The 18,503-nt window shown below is 31.8% G+C and overlaps 1 protein-coding gene across 2 annotated transcripts in view; it reads right to left on the reverse strand.

Annotated features, from left to right (window-relative positions):
- LOC106788032 (transmembrane and TPR repeat-containing protein CG4341-like) overlaps positions 1-18,503 on the reverse strand; it is a 209,829-nt gene that overhangs the window by 90,030 nt on the left and 101,296 nt on the right. For both annotated transcript variants that reach the window (XM_014750934.1, XM_014750924.1), the window contains exons 2-4: positions 8,633-8,873; positions 7,774-8,070; positions 4,205-5,120 (exon numbers count right to left, since the gene is read on the reverse strand). In XM_014750934.1, the coding sequence (XP_014606420.1) occupies positions 4,205-5,120; positions 7,774-8,070; positions 8,633-8,873 (1,454 nt within the window). The remainder of the gene's footprint in view (positions 1-4,204; positions 5,121-7,773; positions 8,071-8,632; positions 8,874-18,503) is intronic.

Below are 18,503 nucleotides of genomic sequence, written 5' to 3' on the forward strand. Positions count from 1 at the left end.
AAATTTATTAACTGTCTTCAATTTTCCCTTTGAAACTCATATATATTAATATACTGTTGGGACAAGAATATTGATTATTAATTATGAAGTATGTTTGCAAAAGTCATTCTATGAGTCGTCAATTCATTAATCTCGCTAGCTTTTAACTTTTATTATTATAACGTTCGTATATATATATTAGATGAGTCACGTAAAATTGGAAATGATGAATATCTCGATAACTTTTAATGATAGAAACAATGTTAATTGTTGAATATGTTTGATTTGAACACAGTTGATATACCTAAGTAAACATTTTTATACGACAAATATTATTTCTGAAGTATTGTATGCTCTCATCGACGTTTCATTTAAATGTAATTTGACTTTTATGATTTTAATTAAAGTAGATCAAATTATTTCAGCGGATTCGACAGCATTTTTTTCTTTTTTTTTTTTTTAATTAAAAGACAAACAGTATACAGTGCCGTGTGCAAGATTGTTAGACCCCATCATCTAATAGTTTTTGTGTTGACTGGTTGTGTAATAATTGTAAGTGTTATGTATTTAAACATTATAAAATGGCGAACAATTATTTATGTAGGAATTATTAAAAGATATGAATGCATAAACTATTTCTTCATTTATTCTTTATAACGGTCTCTGTTTATAGAAGTTTGGTTTGATGTGTTTTTTGTTTGCTTAAGAAATATTTAATAGAAAGTTATTAGGCAAATATTTATTGTTTGAATCTTTGATTTAATTCCATTATCTCAAAACTTACATTCAAAGCAGTTATAAATAATTTACTATCAATGCACCGATTACCATTTAATAATAGCATTAATAATTTCACCGATTCCAAAATTAGTTAAGTTTGTAATTTGAGAGAAATTAAATAAAATAATTAGAGAGAGAGAGAGAGAGAGAGAGAGAGAGAGAGAAAGAGAAATGCAAATACTTTTACAATACAATGTATAATTTACAATATAATGTAATTTAAAATAATTGTATTATAATGTTTTTCTAAAGATCTATTAAAATCAAACACACGTTAAAACAATATTGATATTACTATTTGAATATAAAATCAAAAACAATTGAAAATCCTTAACAAGCAATAAATTTGCAGTATTCATGAAATTCGGAAACCGATATATATATATATATTTATTTATAATGATCACAATAGAATTTCGATATGATAAATTAATAAATTAAATGAAATATTCAATATCAGTGTATACCTATTAATTCATAATGTTGAAATGACATGTAACTTAATTTATACAGTATTTTTTATACAGTTAAAGTAATTTGACAATTGACAAATTGTTAAGATTAAATGTAGGTAACAATAAACGTGTTTGTATGTTTTTATTATTCCTTAATTATAATCGTTAAATACGTTCATTATTCTTTCATTTTGTATTAATAAATATTGGCATATAATTCGATTGATTCGATTGAAATTGACGAACGATACATATTTCAATCGGTAATCATTATTTATTTACTCAGCCCAATTAAATTTCAAGTCCAATTGAAAATAAAAAATTTAGATAATCTTTCCGTTTCAATTGTTAACAAATAATATAATATAAGTACGTGTAAATAAAACAAAGAACATTGTTATAACGTATTTATATAAAGGAACTTCGTTAAATAAGTTAAAGAAAGAAAGTTGATACTGTTTTAAAATGAAAAAGGAACAAATGAGTTTGACGGAAATAAAATTACCGAAAGAGAATTATAATCCAAGCTAGGGGCCACGTAAACCTCGTTGGAAGATAGTGCCTCGATCGAAGGTCTACATAAAAATGGACAGAGACGAATGACGACGAGGAAAGCAAAAAAAGACGAACCGATGGAAAAGGTGACGTAGGAGGATTAAAAGAGAGAGAGAAGGATGAAGAAAGAGAGAGAGAGAGAGAGAGAGAGAGAGAGAGAGAGAGAGAGAGAGAGAGAGAGAGAATACTGCGCGTTACTCGATTGCATGTCGTATATTCACCTTCACGACGATTTTATGGACATGGTAAGCGGATGTCTAGCTACCCTGGAAGTTCAAAATGAAAAGCAGAATAGCGTACACTAGTCGAGAGTACAATGGCCTACTGTTATACACATGCATTATATATATATATATAATATGTATATATAATGAAATAAAATGACCTCTGCAGTATACGTTGGCCATATGAAATTACATCTTTTCTTTCTCGTCTAACTTTCCTTTTTCTTCATTTTCCGCGTCTTGCCGGTACTCTTTTTTATCGCCCCTTTAAACGTCGATTGTTCCTGCTTGAATTCCTACCTTTATCCGTTATTTTAAGGAAATCTTTTAATTCATCCGCTTTAATCGACTTTTATAAAATCTCAAAGACTTTAGTAATTTCGTTTTCTTTGATAAATATTCAAATAGATTTATTTGAAGTCATTATTTTATTTCACTGTAATTGTTTTCTTGTCTTTAAATGAGATTGCGGAATCGAAAAATTAAAAAAAAAGAAAAAAGGGTGTATTAACTTGTTAAACGGGACGAAGGAAAATTATTTTTTGCATTAAAATAAAATCATGCAAATAAAGACGAGAAGTTTAAAATAAATTCATCGTAAAAAGGAGAATCGCAAAATATGTTTTAATTGTACAAGAAAGAAACAAATGATTCGTTTGTTCTCTTTTATCACAAGACACGTTAATCCTTTTAACGCATGGTTTATCTTTTTATGAAGTTTTAAGAACAAAAAATCCTATAATTAAATAAACAATTCGAGTATATTTGTATATTTGTCAATTTGGTTGTAAAAATGAGACTAAAAATTGCGACGAAATTTTTTCAATAAAATTGTTGAAAAATTCATTTAGGGTAATTGACTATCCGATAAAACATAAAGTAATAAAAAGATGAAGTATCACTTGGAAAAGGGGCGTATAAAATGAAAACGTAAAAAATAATTTCAATAGATATTCATTGTAAGTAATGAAGCGTGTAAAGTTTAAAAATAAATGATTTTATCATTTCAAATCGTTCATTCGCACGATAAAAAGGTCTAACAATAAATAATAACAAACATTTTCAATATTTAGAAAATCTTTGATGTTTACTGTTTGCGATTCGTTGCGCTATTCGACAGCGTTGTTTTTTCAAACGTTGGTAATTTATTTCGACAGAGGAATCGAATCTTGAATATCAAACTGTTTTATATTTTATTTTGCAGTTCATTCTTCTTTCCATTCGAAAATAAAATTGACAAATATATAAGAATCGATTGTTTGACATTATTTTATTATTTATTATTTATCATTTTGCATATCATAATTGAAATGGAATAAGATTTTAATATTTAAAAATGAATCTCTATCTGTGTACCGTTTTCAAGTGCGAGAAAATGATTTAGCTATGTTTCGATTCTGAGAAAATTCATTTAGGAGATTAAATAATTAGATAAGATATAATTTATTTTATCATTAAATACTAAAGTTGGCGTGACGTGCTACGAAATTCGCTGAACTTTATATGGCTGTTTTACCAATAGACATATAAGTAATTGTTATTAAAACTTATTCAGCTAGAAGGAAGATACCTAGTAGATGCGTTATGAAACGTCAAGATTTCATTTAACTTTAATAAGAAGAACACGGTACTGTTGGAAGAAGAGCAAGCATGGGATGTAATACGTTGCCTTTTCCTAAGTTAAGAGTGAAGCCCTGTTACCAACAGAGAATCTACGTCATTTCCGTAATGTTATACGGAAAGAAGTGTTGAACACCAAGAAAGTTAACCTAAATATAATGTCTATAGAACTCGACTATGAAGAAAGCAGTAACAGTTACTCCGACAACATGGAGAACTTCAATAATGCGGTCGAATAGTTACAGAAAAAGTTTCTTATGCTCTCATCTTCCTTTACAGAGCTAGCGATGCGATACTTGGTTTTCTAGATATTTATACCAACTATTAGATGAATATTAAAGTAGAAATAATGAAAAAATAACATTTTAGAAAATTTAATGAAAAATAAATTCTTTCGCATTAGGCCATATTTTAAATCTGTATTAATAAATTAAATTTAATATTTTAAAAGGATGAGAGAAATTCACTTGGTCGTTTAATCTTCGTGACGAATAAACTAGTTTTCTTTAGTTAAATAAGTTAAGAAATGATTTTCATAGATCCTATTGAAAGATGAAATGGAAAATTGAATTGATTAATGAATAAACTAACCTTTCGGTGGATTGACGTTAAGAGCCGACTTGTAAAGACTCTCCTCGTCGAACCAGTCGGTATTACGTAAAAGAGTCTTAGCAGACATCACTCCAATGAGGATTGCCGTAGCAAGTAAAACAGCTCTACCACGTGTCCTCGATCCGTGTTTTCTAGCAATTTTGTAGGTAGCCGAAATAGCAGCACCAACGATGAGACACGCGCCCACACTCGGTAGATAGAGTATTCTTTCTGCGATGACGAATCCAACATAAAAGAAGAGATTGCTGGCTGGGAGGAAGGGAAGCACGAGAAAACCGAGAGAAATCGCGAACGACGTAGCTGCTATTCGTTTTTGATTGCTGAAGTTGCTATTAGAAAATCCATAAGTTCCACAGGACACGTTAATAGCTCTTTTCACGCAATGACAATCACCGATCGGACCGTTATTGTTGTTATTAGCTGCACGACAACCATCAGTGTGACAGCCACCCGTTCGCCTTCCAGAACAAACTGGACACCTCGAGGATACATTTCGTTGATAAATCTGAACTTGAATGCTGCTAGTCGAGTTACTTTCCTTGACATTACGTCTTAATTCCTTTGCAACCCAGAATGCTGCTCCGGCTAATGCCGTATAAAGACAAGCTGATTCGAGATTCCTTGAGTCAAGGAGACTTGTGATCCGTGGCACGGCGTCCATCGACCAATCAAAACTCAACGTACTTGGACACAGTAACATTCTCGCACTGGCTGCTGGGAGGTAAAGGAACGTCAAGCCACGTGTTAAACGCGACGGATGCCTTGCCGTTGGATTGTCCGCGCTTGCAAACTCGGGTCTTGAGCCAGCGATCCTTAGACGACCCACTACTAAAAGGGCTAAGGTACCCGATAAGATGCCTAGACTACGACCACGTGTCCACCATCCGCAGTTTACCTGAAATATTACAAGAAATTTGTTAGATTCGTTATTCGTTCTTTTTGATATACGTTAAATTATATATTACCATATAGAATATATATGGTAATATCATTTGAATTTGATTCATAAATAAAGATTTTACTTGAATATAACAGTAAAGATTTTGTATAAATCAACGTAACAGATCTTATTATCATACGATGATAATTCTTAATTTTATTATTTTATATAGCTATTCCATTGGTTAACAATGAATTCCTTTTTATTGTAAGAAAGTCTTAACATCTAAAAACACTTATTTATGAATCAACGCTAGGTATATATTTCTATGTTAACATATGTATAGATATATACACATGAATAAGGAAAAGTGACGCTTCAAAAAACACGAATTTTGGCTTGTAACCCGTATAAGGAAACAAAATTCAAGAGAGATAAAGCTTTTCGTGAAATAGAAGGCCGCCATAATTGTAATGGACGTTCTACGGTACAACAATTTCATTCAATGAACTACTCCACAAACAAAGACTAAAAAAAGATGAGTACGATAAAAGCGTAGAAAATAGACATAGTCATGGTGGAGCACTTGTTCTCATCAAATTCGTCGGAGCGTTGCTTTAGCTTGCTAGTTTTCTCACTCCTAGTGTAAGCATTGTCTTTTATGCAAATACGTGACGACATTTCTCTCTCTCTCTTTCTCTCTCTCTTTTTTTTTTTTTACAGTGTATTTTTCGTAATTTTTATAATTAACTTAACCTGCCGAATAGTGGTAATCTTATTTATTCTTTTTTTATCGATAATCTTTGTTGATAAGATTTGGTCGTATAAGATTTTATTTTGGTGTTAGGTTAATACAATAGTTCGATAGTGTGTCTAATCGTAGAAAACGTCTTAAATTGAAACTGTATATCCTCTAACAACCTTTGAACTTTAGGACCTTTGGTTCATGCATCGTGTGTACCTTTTATGCCTAAATTTTGATTACATTATGAATGTAAAGATTAATATTTAGGACACAAAGAGAAACAGATTACGTATTTATTAAATTTTCTGATTATTTCACGATAGATCCCATTTTTTTTTTTAAATACATCTTAATCCTAACTAAATCTCCAAAATCCTAAAAATTTGTTTAATACGAGAAAGAAAAACAGTATGAGGTAAGGAATTCTAAAAAAAAAAAAATAGACAGAGGAAAATAAGAGAACAATTTTGAAGAACATTGCTAGACGTTTCCATTTCCAAATGGTGGGAGAACTGTCTCGATAGCCAAGAAGTCTTAGTGGAATGCTGTGCTCTCTTCGATGGTGGGTGGTCCGGTGGAAAGGACAGGTTTCGAGATAGAAAAAGCCCTGGGAAAACATTCACGAGGGAGAAAGGAAAAGAAAGAAGAATCAAAGAAGAAAGACCAAGGGAAAAGATTTAAAAAGAATAGAGAAGGAGATAGATGTAAAAAAAAAAAAAAATGGAAGATACAGAAGAGAAAGACGATAAAAGAATAGAAGAGAAATGAAACGAGAAGAGTCCAGACGAAAATTGCCGAAAGAGAGAATACAAACGAGTGCTATTGCGTACGATTATTATTCTCGAGACTTTCGGAAGAGTGTTGTAAGATACGAGAAAGATCTTTGGCACCATTCCAGAGTTCAGAACGCGTCGGCTCTGATAGTGCCAGAGGATACAGAAAGTGAGAAAGAAAGAGAGAGAGAGAAGCTAACTGTTAGTAGCTGAGCATCAGCTGGAAATAGGAAAGAAAGAGAGAGAGAGAGAGGAGTGGGAGAACTCACAACATGCATCACACAAGGCGTCTACTGCATCCAGTGCATCCGGATGCAGCATGCGCGAAAGGAGAAGGAGTTGACGAAGGAAGGAAGGAAGGAAGGAAGGGGGGTTTCTCAGTAAGGGCTCAATGGGGCAAAGCGTTGGGCTGAAGCTGGCTGATGCCGCTTATGCTACTTCACCGTGTATCAACTCCCTGTCTCTAACAGCATGCCACACGTTTGCACATGCTACCGTTACGGCATTACGTTACCGGCTATACTGATGCTGTCTAACCCCATCCTTGTATTTATAGAAGTATATACTTGGGTAGACTTCCAAGGAGAAAGAGAGAGAGAAAGAAATATATAGTCTATATGTATATGTATGTATATTTATATATTATCAATATTAAAGAAAATATATTATAGGTTTTAAGTATTACATAAAACTGTTAACTCTTTCAAGTACATATTCTTCATCTCTTTCTTTCTCTCTGTTTCTTCTATTTCACTACTTAAAGTTTCATACTTAAACATCATACCCAAAAATTGTTTTTTTCGCACGAACAACATGAAACTTCTTTCGCATCACGTGAACTAAAATACTGTCTACTCTGTTATTGTCGTTGTCTAGTTAAATTTTGTTATATTCTTTAGAAATACCTATGTATATGTTATGTTGGATTGCGATTAACATCTGTTAAGAATTCTTTTTAACTTCTCATTTTCTTTTTTCGACGGTTTGATGAGATATTTTACATTTGATTTATTTGATAGTCAAAATATAGAGGGACATATTCAAGAAAACCTGTCAAATATAATATACTGCGTAACACTTATTCTGGCTAATAAGCCTACTTACAAATTCTTATCCTTTCATGTATATAATGTATAGTGTATTATTTTACCTTTCGATTTGGCTCGCCACGACAGAGTTCCCACAAGAGACAAAGTGCTAGAGAGGATATTCCAGTTTCTTTGGCGAGTGTTGCCAGGGTCGACGATATCAAAGCCAGTACGAGTAGGAACGGTGATCTGCTTTGGTCACAGTACGTGGAGTATGCCAGAAAGGCCGTCAAGGTCAGGAAACAAGCAAGGAGGTCGGCACGACCAACTATTCCGGCTACGGCTTCACTGTGGATAGGATGAACCGCGAAGAGGAAACCAGTGATTGCGTGACCGAGATTGTTTCTCCCTGGTAGAACCTAAACAATCATAATTCCGAAATGGAGTGTTAATTGGTGTCTTGCCTTTAATACCGTAGTATTAAAATATTAGAGAAAGTCTAAATCGTTCAATATATCTTAACAGATTTTTATCGCATATATTGTTCTTTTTTAATATTATTATTAAAATGTATAGAATATTAAAGAAAGGTGAAATTATTTCATTATCGATTAAACATAGATTGATATGATGGTAGAAAAATATAATCGGAACTAAACAAATTCGATAAGGGTAATTAACTTTAAACTGATTTCTTATCATATAATCCAGAATTGTGTCAAACATAGCTTGTCATCATAGAACATAAACTTCACGAGATTTATGAAAGGGTTACATGGAGATCGTAATCGTAATATTCTCGGATGAAATGGGCTCTCAGAGTTTTATTTGTTAGGGTCATCGTAGCATGTTTGATAACGCGAGAGATATGCTCTACAGGTGTCTTTATTATTTCGATTTTGCCAACTTAAATGTTGCATAAACAGGCAGCAATGCCAAGGTTCTTCGTTTAAAAGTTAAACCATACGATGGAAAACTTACCTTTCTGGCGACCCTGACGACAAGAATCGTGCAGGCTGCGTGTAGAACGACGTTTACTAAATGATAACCCCAAGGATCAAGATTTCCAAGGAGATGATTTAAACGGAAGGTAGCGACACAAAGTGGTCGGTAACTGCCATGAGAACCACTATCTTTTAAAGGTGTTCCCCAAAAATCATTCTCCAATAGCCGATACCATGGTGTGCTTGATAGCAAATCTGGATTCGTCAGGATTGCCCTCCTGTAATAAAAAAAAATGAGAAAATTATTTAATTATTGTTTTTGATCAATATATTGATTATAACAAATATCGTTACTTTTTATACACTAGTCCATTATTATTCTTATATGTTTAAACGTATTATTTTTCGTTTGCAAAAATTTCTTATGTCTACCAGCTGAATTATAATGCACGGTATGAATTATTTATTAATTATATGAATAATCTTCTTCATACGATGCGTCACAACACTGTGGTTTATTCGAACGAACATACTAAAAACTTGTTTTCAACTATTAAAAATTTTACATTGACCTTTGCTACTTTATGTTCCTCTAATCGTCAGTACAGCGAGTGTTAAAATATGCTGATTATCATGCTAATTTGTTATGTTTTCTCTTGGGAACTTCAGTTATATTAACAATATTTTTATGGTTTAATTATTCTGTTTTTTTTTTTGTTAATTCCAAATTCAGTTAATTAATTTCTAAATTTCTTTTATTTATCAATTTCCCCCAACCTTGCCCATTTAATCTCATCGGAATTAGGTCACTACCCGATGCTTTGTAATTCTGTAATTTTTTAATCGCATTTTTTATTTTTGAAATTGTCGGTTTGTTAATCCCAGCTTCAGCCGTGGGAAACTCAAGACACCCTTTCAAAATTCGTTTTTAAATTCAACAATCAATAATCGATCAAAGTATTATCAATAAACCGAAATAACAAATATATATATATATTATCAGTAAAACAAAAAAAAAGAAAATTTTATAGTTCTATCATATTTATAATAGACACGAATATTATTCGCAAAAAAAATCTATAAAAATCCAATAGTGATCACGAATAACCACTATTACTATTGAGTTCTATGAATTATTATTTCAAACTTTTCTTTCGAAATAGATCGCTATCATGAATGAAAATATAGTATTTGTATGTTTTTAAAAAAGGATCAATCGTGAAATTAATCAAATATTCTTTGTTTCATAAAAATATGGCCAAGATAGGAAAATAGTTGTTTTAATTATGGAGTTCTTAGCATTAAGTTCGATTGTCCTGTTCAGTACTATATCATCTAAGGGACTGTCGAGAACATTCCTGCCGGTCTTTGGGCTATAGTCTATGTAGGTGAAAGGGCTGAGATCCATGACAAAGAGAGATGTAGAGAGGAGTGAAGGGAGGTCTGGGAAATATGGAACAGCTGGAGGATATCGGAAGAACGAGTTGCTACAACGATAACGATTTAAACGAGAATCATTTAAGTGTTTCTTTCGTCTCGAATGACTTGCTCTGTCTTTTCTCTTTAGGAAATGTAAGTGCTACCGCGTTTTACCCCTTTTCATCTACCTCCCTCCTCCCCCCACTCCACTGTTATACGTCCAACATCATTTCTTTCTCTTCTAAACGATCGTGCAAATTTGTTCTTTCAGTAGAAAATAGAACTAAGGCGATTATTGAAAATTTATTGCTCGAATTTTCTCTTTTCTAGGGTTTTTTTTTCCCTTTCTTTGTTTCTCTCTTTTTATTACTATACCCCTCTACTCATTCTTTCCTTCTTTCTTTCTTTATTTCTTTCTTTCTCTCTCTTGCACTTGTCTTAAAGGCTCGGAAAATTTCCAGTCCGAAGAATGAGAACTTGCGAAGAACGGTGAAGAGAGGAAAGGGGCTTGAGTAACAGAATAATGAGCTAAACGAAGACGGCGAGTTCGGAAAGACCTCTTTTGTTACCTTCTAGCTCCTTTCATTGGTTTTATTACGCTCTGTAATGAAATATTCCACGTTTATACCATTTTGTCGTTCAGATACGAAATCCTAAGTCTTCTTCCGTCTTTATTGTTCTTATTTTTATTTTCTTATACAGGGTAGAAGAATATGATTGTGAAAAAAAAAAATAGTATAATATTATTTTATTTCACAATATATAATATAAAAATATGAAAATAACAATGTGATGCAATTTGTATTACAATCCTTTTAAAACTTTGACTTTTCCTCTTTAGTTTTGTTCATATTATGACTTATTGTTTGGATTCTACATCTTGTTAATATTTACTTAAATAAACGTCATCAACTGTCTAATGACAGTCATGCCACGTGTGAACTTGGTCAGTTCTTGAAAATTCATTTATATGATTGATCGGTTATAAAAAAAAACAAAAAGAAATACTTTTACTATCACTTTATTTCTAACATTATTTTCTCGTATCCTGCAATAATATTATACGTTATTTTAATGATATACCGATTTAGAAATCAATTTTATCGGGTTTGTTCTGGTTTTCTATTTTTTTGTTTTGTTTGTTTGTTTTCAAAGCGTCGAAGAAAAGAAATCCTTGAACCAGAGTTTGCTTGCATCAGAGAGAAAAAAAGAGATAGAGAGAGGGAACGTAATCGAGGTGAAAGAATGGAAAAGTTTGACGTTCAAATAGACGAGCTCTCGCCTTCAGGCGAGAGAGTAAGATTTGGGCGTTAGTATTGAATCGATCCACCGTAGTAGTTCGAGTCGATCAATATTCATAGACATGGCACGAGTCGAAACTCGGTGCGTCTTCAAATTCTGATACCGCGGGCAACACACCTGAGCCGTCATCGTTGTAATCGAGTCATGGATACGTAAACTTTGCGCTAATAATTCTGTGTCGGGTTACCCAGAGCACTCTCTCTCTATTTCGATCGATAATACCATCTTGGATACACAAACTTTGTAACGTCGTGTATCGTCGAGCTTTTGCTAAACTAAGAGATGATAAGAAGGAAAAAGAAAAGGAGTGAAAGTTATTTTGGTAGCAATATACAATACTTATTCATTCAATTTTATAAAATAAATAATATTATATTTTCGATAAATACAGAATTTGTACACAAACAATTATTATAATAGATCAAGTTTTATTCTACTAGGATTTTAGATATTTTTTAACAAAATTTCTACGCGAAAGTAAATACAAAAATATTGATTAATTGTATGTTAACAATTTAGATAAGTTATATTTATCATTTATTTTGTGTTTATATCGATCTATTCTATAACGAAAACATATGCATTATTTTTATTAAAAATAATCGATTAAGATTAAGTACCTATATATATAAGAAATAGATTTAACCTGTGAACATTTAAAATTTGTTAAAACATTAAAAGAAATGATCTCTTAATAATATTTCATTTAGATTGATTCGATCTAATCGAAACTTCCATATTCAATTAACTTCCTCCCTGAGCGTATTCATTTTCCATTTGTCTATTATTCCTCGCAATGAATGAAACGTCGAATTTTATAGAAAAATGAACGTCGAAGATGAAAACGTATAGCTCGTTCGCGTTCACACGGATAAACCTTTTCCTTCAGGTTTTCTCTTTTTATTCTGTAACTATGTCAAAGTAGGTCGTCTCATGGCTCGTATAACGCGTGGATGGTGACAGATGGACTCGAAAATCGTGCCTGACGCCACGGTGTATAAGATATTTCTTTGCACCACCAAGCCTCCCTTACCCTTCTGATCCCTGTCGTTCCTTTACGTTCTCTGTACTTTCTTCGAATTATTTCCAAGTGAACGAGTTACCAAGTCGGTCAGCCTTAGCACTAAAGATAAGTATACACTATCGTTCATTCTATATATCCAAGTTATAGGTACCTATATATATATATATATATACAGTGTATTTCAACCGAAAGATTTTACATAAATTATTATTAGCTTAATAATTTTACTAAAAAATACTAACAGTGAGATAAGTTAATTCTCTTATCGAGGGAACAGGTCTTTGTCATAAATTCATCTATTTTGAGGTAATCTTCTAAAAATGGCAAACAAAATCTTCAATAGCAATAAGGATGAAGTGGCATATCAGTACTATTTTTTGTTTAATACGAATCTATAGTTTTCAAGAAAATATATTTTGAAATTTCAGATATATTAAAATGCAAATTTGTTTTTGAAAATAATTTATTTATACATACATATACAGGTTGGGCGAATGAAATGTGTTCCCCTGAATTATTATAAAATTCAGTGATTTTTTCAAAAAGGGTTAATTTTGTTTTCAAGAAAAACCAACTTATGGCTATTCCTTTAGAAATCTTATATGTCAATTGGGGTCAAGTAGTATACCATTTGAAAGCTCTTTTATTCCCCTTTATAGTGGTACTTTTTTTTTTTAATTTAATTCAACAGTTTCAGAGAATATGCATCTTAAAATTGTCGGTATAATAAAATGTACATTTAGTTTTGGAAACAACTTTTAATATAATAAATGTTCAAAATATGTATCGTATGTGTATATATACATATATAAAATTTGGAGGATTGTAGAAAGAACGATGAGAAAGTAACGAAAAATCTGGAGAGCCGGAAAAACGAGGACAATTAATCTCTATTCATAGCGATTGCAGTATTCTAAATCCTCGGCGTTGCCTAGCGAAAAAGAAAAAAAAAAAAAAGAGAGAAAGAGTAGCTATTAGCGTTCACCTCGTTTAGAAGTTATTTTTCTGCAAACATACAGCAGCTGCCTTTCAATTTTCATCAACTGCGAGGACTTATAATCTGTTCCTTTTTTTCTTACAATTAGTCCCGACTCGACTCGACTCAACGACGACGACAACGTCTGACGTCTGCTTTTAAATTCCGCTAGAATTTTATTATTGTTTTTACGAACGCGTACATACGTACGATACATATACCGGGCGTTAAAAATAAAACATTGAAAATTTGTATCTTGGAAACACGACGTTTTGAAAAAAATATATTCTTCAGATAAGAGTTACCTAATTTTCATAGAGAAATATTCAACTACAATAATGTATTTGCATGTAGATTTGGTTTGTTACAGTAGCGTAAATCATCAAATATTTCTTAAAAACTAATTACCTTTCGACATTCTAATTCAATCTTTTTATTTTGTAAAATATCACAAGAAATCAGTACACGCAAAAAGTATCGTAACATTTTATTAAATAAAACAATATTGATGACTTTGAAATTTTGTTGAAAATATACAATCAAATGTAAGGAAAATATTTAAGGTGAAGAAATTGTGTCGTACACCTAGTATGTAGACATCTGTATGTATTTATGCGTGTATTTGTATGTTTGTGTCTACATAGGTAATGCATGTTTTAAAATAGCCATATCATATGTTAAATTTCTCGCTTATCTTCATTACGTTTGCTTGTTACATTTTCTATTCGTTTGTTTGTATCTGTATATTTTTCTGGCCATTCGTGTGTATCTCACGAAAGAGATGGAATTGCTTCGTCAGAACAATTTGCTACTTCGTCGCGCTATGAAGAATTTATGACTTCAGGTACTAAAAATTTGAGAGAAAATTACGGAATAGCGAGATTGCAGACTTTTGCTTCGTATTCCAATCTTCATCCCCTTTAACCGCAATACCGACTTGCTTCTTTTTTATTAACAATCCTTACACTTTTAGAAGGAAAAGTGACTAGATGATATTTTATAAAGAATGAAATTGTATTTATCCAAGAATGTATTAGTCCCAGAAGAGTACTATGCTTTCCCATACATGAATAATGACAACTATTCTTCTGAGAATGATATTTTTTTTTTCAAACGATTAGCTATTTACACTAAGAACAAAAAATTACTTATAATATAATTCTTTTATTTGTAATAATAATACATATATGTTTTATGTTACATGTAATACAGAATATAGCACGTGTAAGCATACATAAATCTAAATTATACATTACATGTATAATAATAAAATATATGATTGTTTTATAACTATTACTACTTTTAATATCTTTGAAACAGCTAAGTAAAAGAAATAATAACGCGAAGACAACAACTTGTTTTGGAAAACGTAAATTATAATTAAAAAGTTGATCTTGAATCTTCATATTAAAAATACATACAATGTATAGATTACCACATTGAATGAATATAAATGAAAATTACTTTTAAATTGCTGGGGCAATTGACTGTACATTATTATGATCGTGAGATTTCTTTTAATGGTATACTTCTGTTATACATAATACCTCATATTTTAAAGGTCTACAAAATTTTTTTCCTGTTTTTTAAATGTAGAGCTTGGTTTTCGCTTGCTATGTTCTCTGTTAACAGATGCTTCGCTTTTTTTATAATCTTCTTGGGAGTAAAATACCGAGACGAGCGTTTTGAGGTAATAAAAATGGTCTTAACTGTGGTGTATATATATATATATACATTATTATAATATATATAACACGATTGACGTTACTTCATAACGTGATACTCAGGAAAGAAGCAGTTACAAGATCGTAAAGCTCTCATCATCGCCTTATGTTTTGGGAGTAAGACAGAAAAAATCATCTTGTACTCTTAACTCCGTTGTCTTAGAGATATTAAAGAACACCTTTTAACGAATTTTCGATTATCAAATTTATGCAATCTTTTCAAACATCTAGTTTGTTGACGATATTATATTCTCCAATAAAATTTTATAATTACGAAAGGAAGGAAGGAAGGAAGGAAGGAAGGAAGTTTCGGTTCTAAAGGTAGTAAAAACGAACGATTAATATCACCAGGGGTCTCCACATGTAGCAAGAAGCCAAGGCAAAACGGACTGTTTCCGAGAGAGAAACCGTCCAGGGTGGTGTTGCTCGACGAGGTCGACGTTAATGAAGTTCAAGTTGAGTCTAGAGAGAGAGAGAGAGAGAGAGAGAGAGAGTAAAAACGCAATGAGACGAATTCAACCCAAGAAAAAGTTTAGTTTGGAGGAGGAAAAGTAGGAAGAGATTAAGTTATTTTTAAGAACAATAAAGAATCATCTATAATGTTGACGAAATACGTAAACATTTTGGAACATTCAATCAATATATTTTATTCTATGCTATATGAACAGTGGATGTCTTAAAGTCGTTTAGAGAGAAACGTCCCTGATCGATTATCGTTAGTATAGGTACGCATATGTATGTTGCTGTTACATTGTCAAAACCATTAATTCGTGAAATGATTAGCTAAACCCTGCAATATAAACAAAAACCTTTCAGATAACCTTGAGTATAAAAAGATCATTTTTGAGCGGGATAAATGTTGAAATTTTAGTTCACATGATATATCCTCAAACTCATATATTTAAGGTTGGTAACAATTTATTCATATTTCTTAATCTGAAGGAAATATATATATATATACGTTTGATTTAATTATTAAAAATCCTTTATACATATAAATACATGTACGACTTTAAGTTCGAATGAAATATCCAAAAAGTAAGTCTCTATTTCTTCGAAGAAAATATACAGGACGGAAAAAAAAGAGAGGACATAGAATCGTGTCGTAAAAAGAAGAAAAGGATCGTTAACGTGCGGTCATCCAACCACGATCTCATACTTTTGACAGCGATAAGAAACAGGGACGAACCTTTCTGACAAAGGAAGGGAATATTTTCACGGCTTCGAGCGGAAACAATTTACGAAGGGTGACGTTAATGAAGCAAGCTGCCTGTGCCTCAAGTATTATGTTCTTCCGTTTCCCTTTTTTTTATATCTCTCTTTTTCTTTCTCGATAAAAACGTTGGTAAGGTTTGGTATTAAAGCTGCAAAGGATTTCCTCCTATATCCTTTCTTTTTCGTATAGACGTTACTCGATACTTAATCAATCCCTTTGAATTTTCTCTTTTACTCTATCTCTATTTATCTCTGTTTCTCTCACAAACATTTGTATATGCTTTCCTCTTTTAACAGATAAGCAAATTTAATTCTACTCATTTACAACTTTGAGTCTCCTCCCTTCTTGTATCTTTTCTGTTCGGATAGCAGTAGAACGACGATAAATAGACCTGGTGGTGGTTCGGTGTAATAACAACATTCGATTCTGTTATAGCTGGAAGCATCGAATTGGAAAACGCTTAGCGCGACCACTCGAATTAGAAATATTGATCATCCACCCCCATATTTCTGAGCGAGCAGAAATTAATTAATAAATTACGTGTTAATACATTACTCTCTCTCTCTTTCTCTCTCTTTTTCGCTCTCTTTTTCTTGAAGAAAAATATGGAAATTAATCGATGATTAATTTCCATCTGCTATTGTTTGCTTGCTTCGAGTATACCTATCGATAATATAATACAAAGAGACTAGCACAAAGAGAAAGAAAAATAGAAAAGGGAAATGAATTGAAATGAATTTATCGTTATATAGATAAGTGTGTTATTTTACTACGACTACAAGTGTAGCGAGTCAACAACAAAATGATGTTACGTTCTCTTAATGTTTCTTTCTGTTTATCATTTTTCTTTAATCAATTTCGTTGTTTGACTAGGAAAAAAATGCGAAGTATGTTTTATAAGGCAAATAAAGGTTACAAAAAAAGTAAATAAAAAGAGAGAAGAAAGAGAGGGAAATAGATAACTTTATTGTGTGACAAGTTGCGATCAAAAGATATTCTTCTCTTTTTCTGTTATTTTCTTAAAGTTTTTTTTACTCACCTCAGTCCTGTCTTTTCTTTCTTCTATTACAAAGAAAACGAGGATTGCTTTTCCCTTTCTTTCTTTCTTTCTTTCTTTTTTCGTCTTTCTCCGAGGTTCTTGTAGATAGCTTCGAAATACATCGATTCGAAGGCGAGTTTGTTTGAGAATCCTTGGATATTCGAAGCACGTGCTGTCAAATATTAGACCGTACGAGATCGAACGAACGTTTGCCGATCGGCGATCTCGTGCGTTTCTCGTAACGTGTAATGTCACGATCGTCTTGATACCAAGAGGAAGGATTTCTCTTGTACGGATGAATAAATGTACGATAGCTTACAAGACGTAACTCGTTTTGTCGCTTGATCGTTTTCGGATGAAATGAAAATAAACGTCACATTCTAGTTGTATATCAAATGTATATGTTACGATCAGTTTATATATTACTGGCATTGTATAAATTTCCCGGGGCATTTTATAGAATGACCATTATGATTGGCCAATGTATATTTTGAACAAGTTTTTCATACATTGTTTGGTCAATCTATAGAATGCCTAGAGGATTTTGGTCAATATATGAAGTACTATTGTTTAAAGGGGAGATGCAGTCAGGATTTTCAAAAAATCCATTTTTGAAACTAGACATCCAAGCTAGATATTGAAATAACAATATTCACCTATAAAAATATGAAATAAGGCAGAATTACATACTTCGACTTAATTGTAAGTAATATATGAATTTATAAAAGACGAATTATATATTAAGGTATGAGATTAAAATTTGATTCTTAGCGTAAGAAAAATATTCTAAAATTTCGTTTCAAAATACCTGTCTATATTGTTACGTTATAAATCCAGAGACAGAAAATGTGTGTTTCTTCATTTTAAGGCCTTCCAAGTGAAAGTTATCCAATCTCAAGATAGAGTTTCTCTATTGATTTAAGGGATTAAATTACATTTCCTTCAAAAACTATGAAAACGGAAATAAAATAAACCCGAACAATGAGTGCTCCTATATCTGTTTTAATCTCTTTCTATCATTTGAAAATAGATTTTCTATTAGTCGTGCTGTTCTATCTACTTTAAAAGTATCCATACTTTGACTACTCCCCTTTTGCGAATCCATATATAACCTCAATATTTCCTAAAACTACTAGTTTTACACATTAGTGTAAAATAAAATTCTTTTTATATGCTTTCCCAAAAAACCCCTAGTTATTTCAGGTAAA

This window comes from Polistes canadensis, unplaced genomic scaffold, assembly GCF_001313835.1.
Source record: "Polistes canadensis isolate GaletaPanama2010 unplaced genomic scaffold, ASM131383v1 scaffold_5, whole genome shotgun sequence".
Lineage (NCBI taxonomy): Eukaryota > Metazoa > Arthropoda > Insecta > Hymenoptera > Vespidae > Polistes > Polistes canadensis.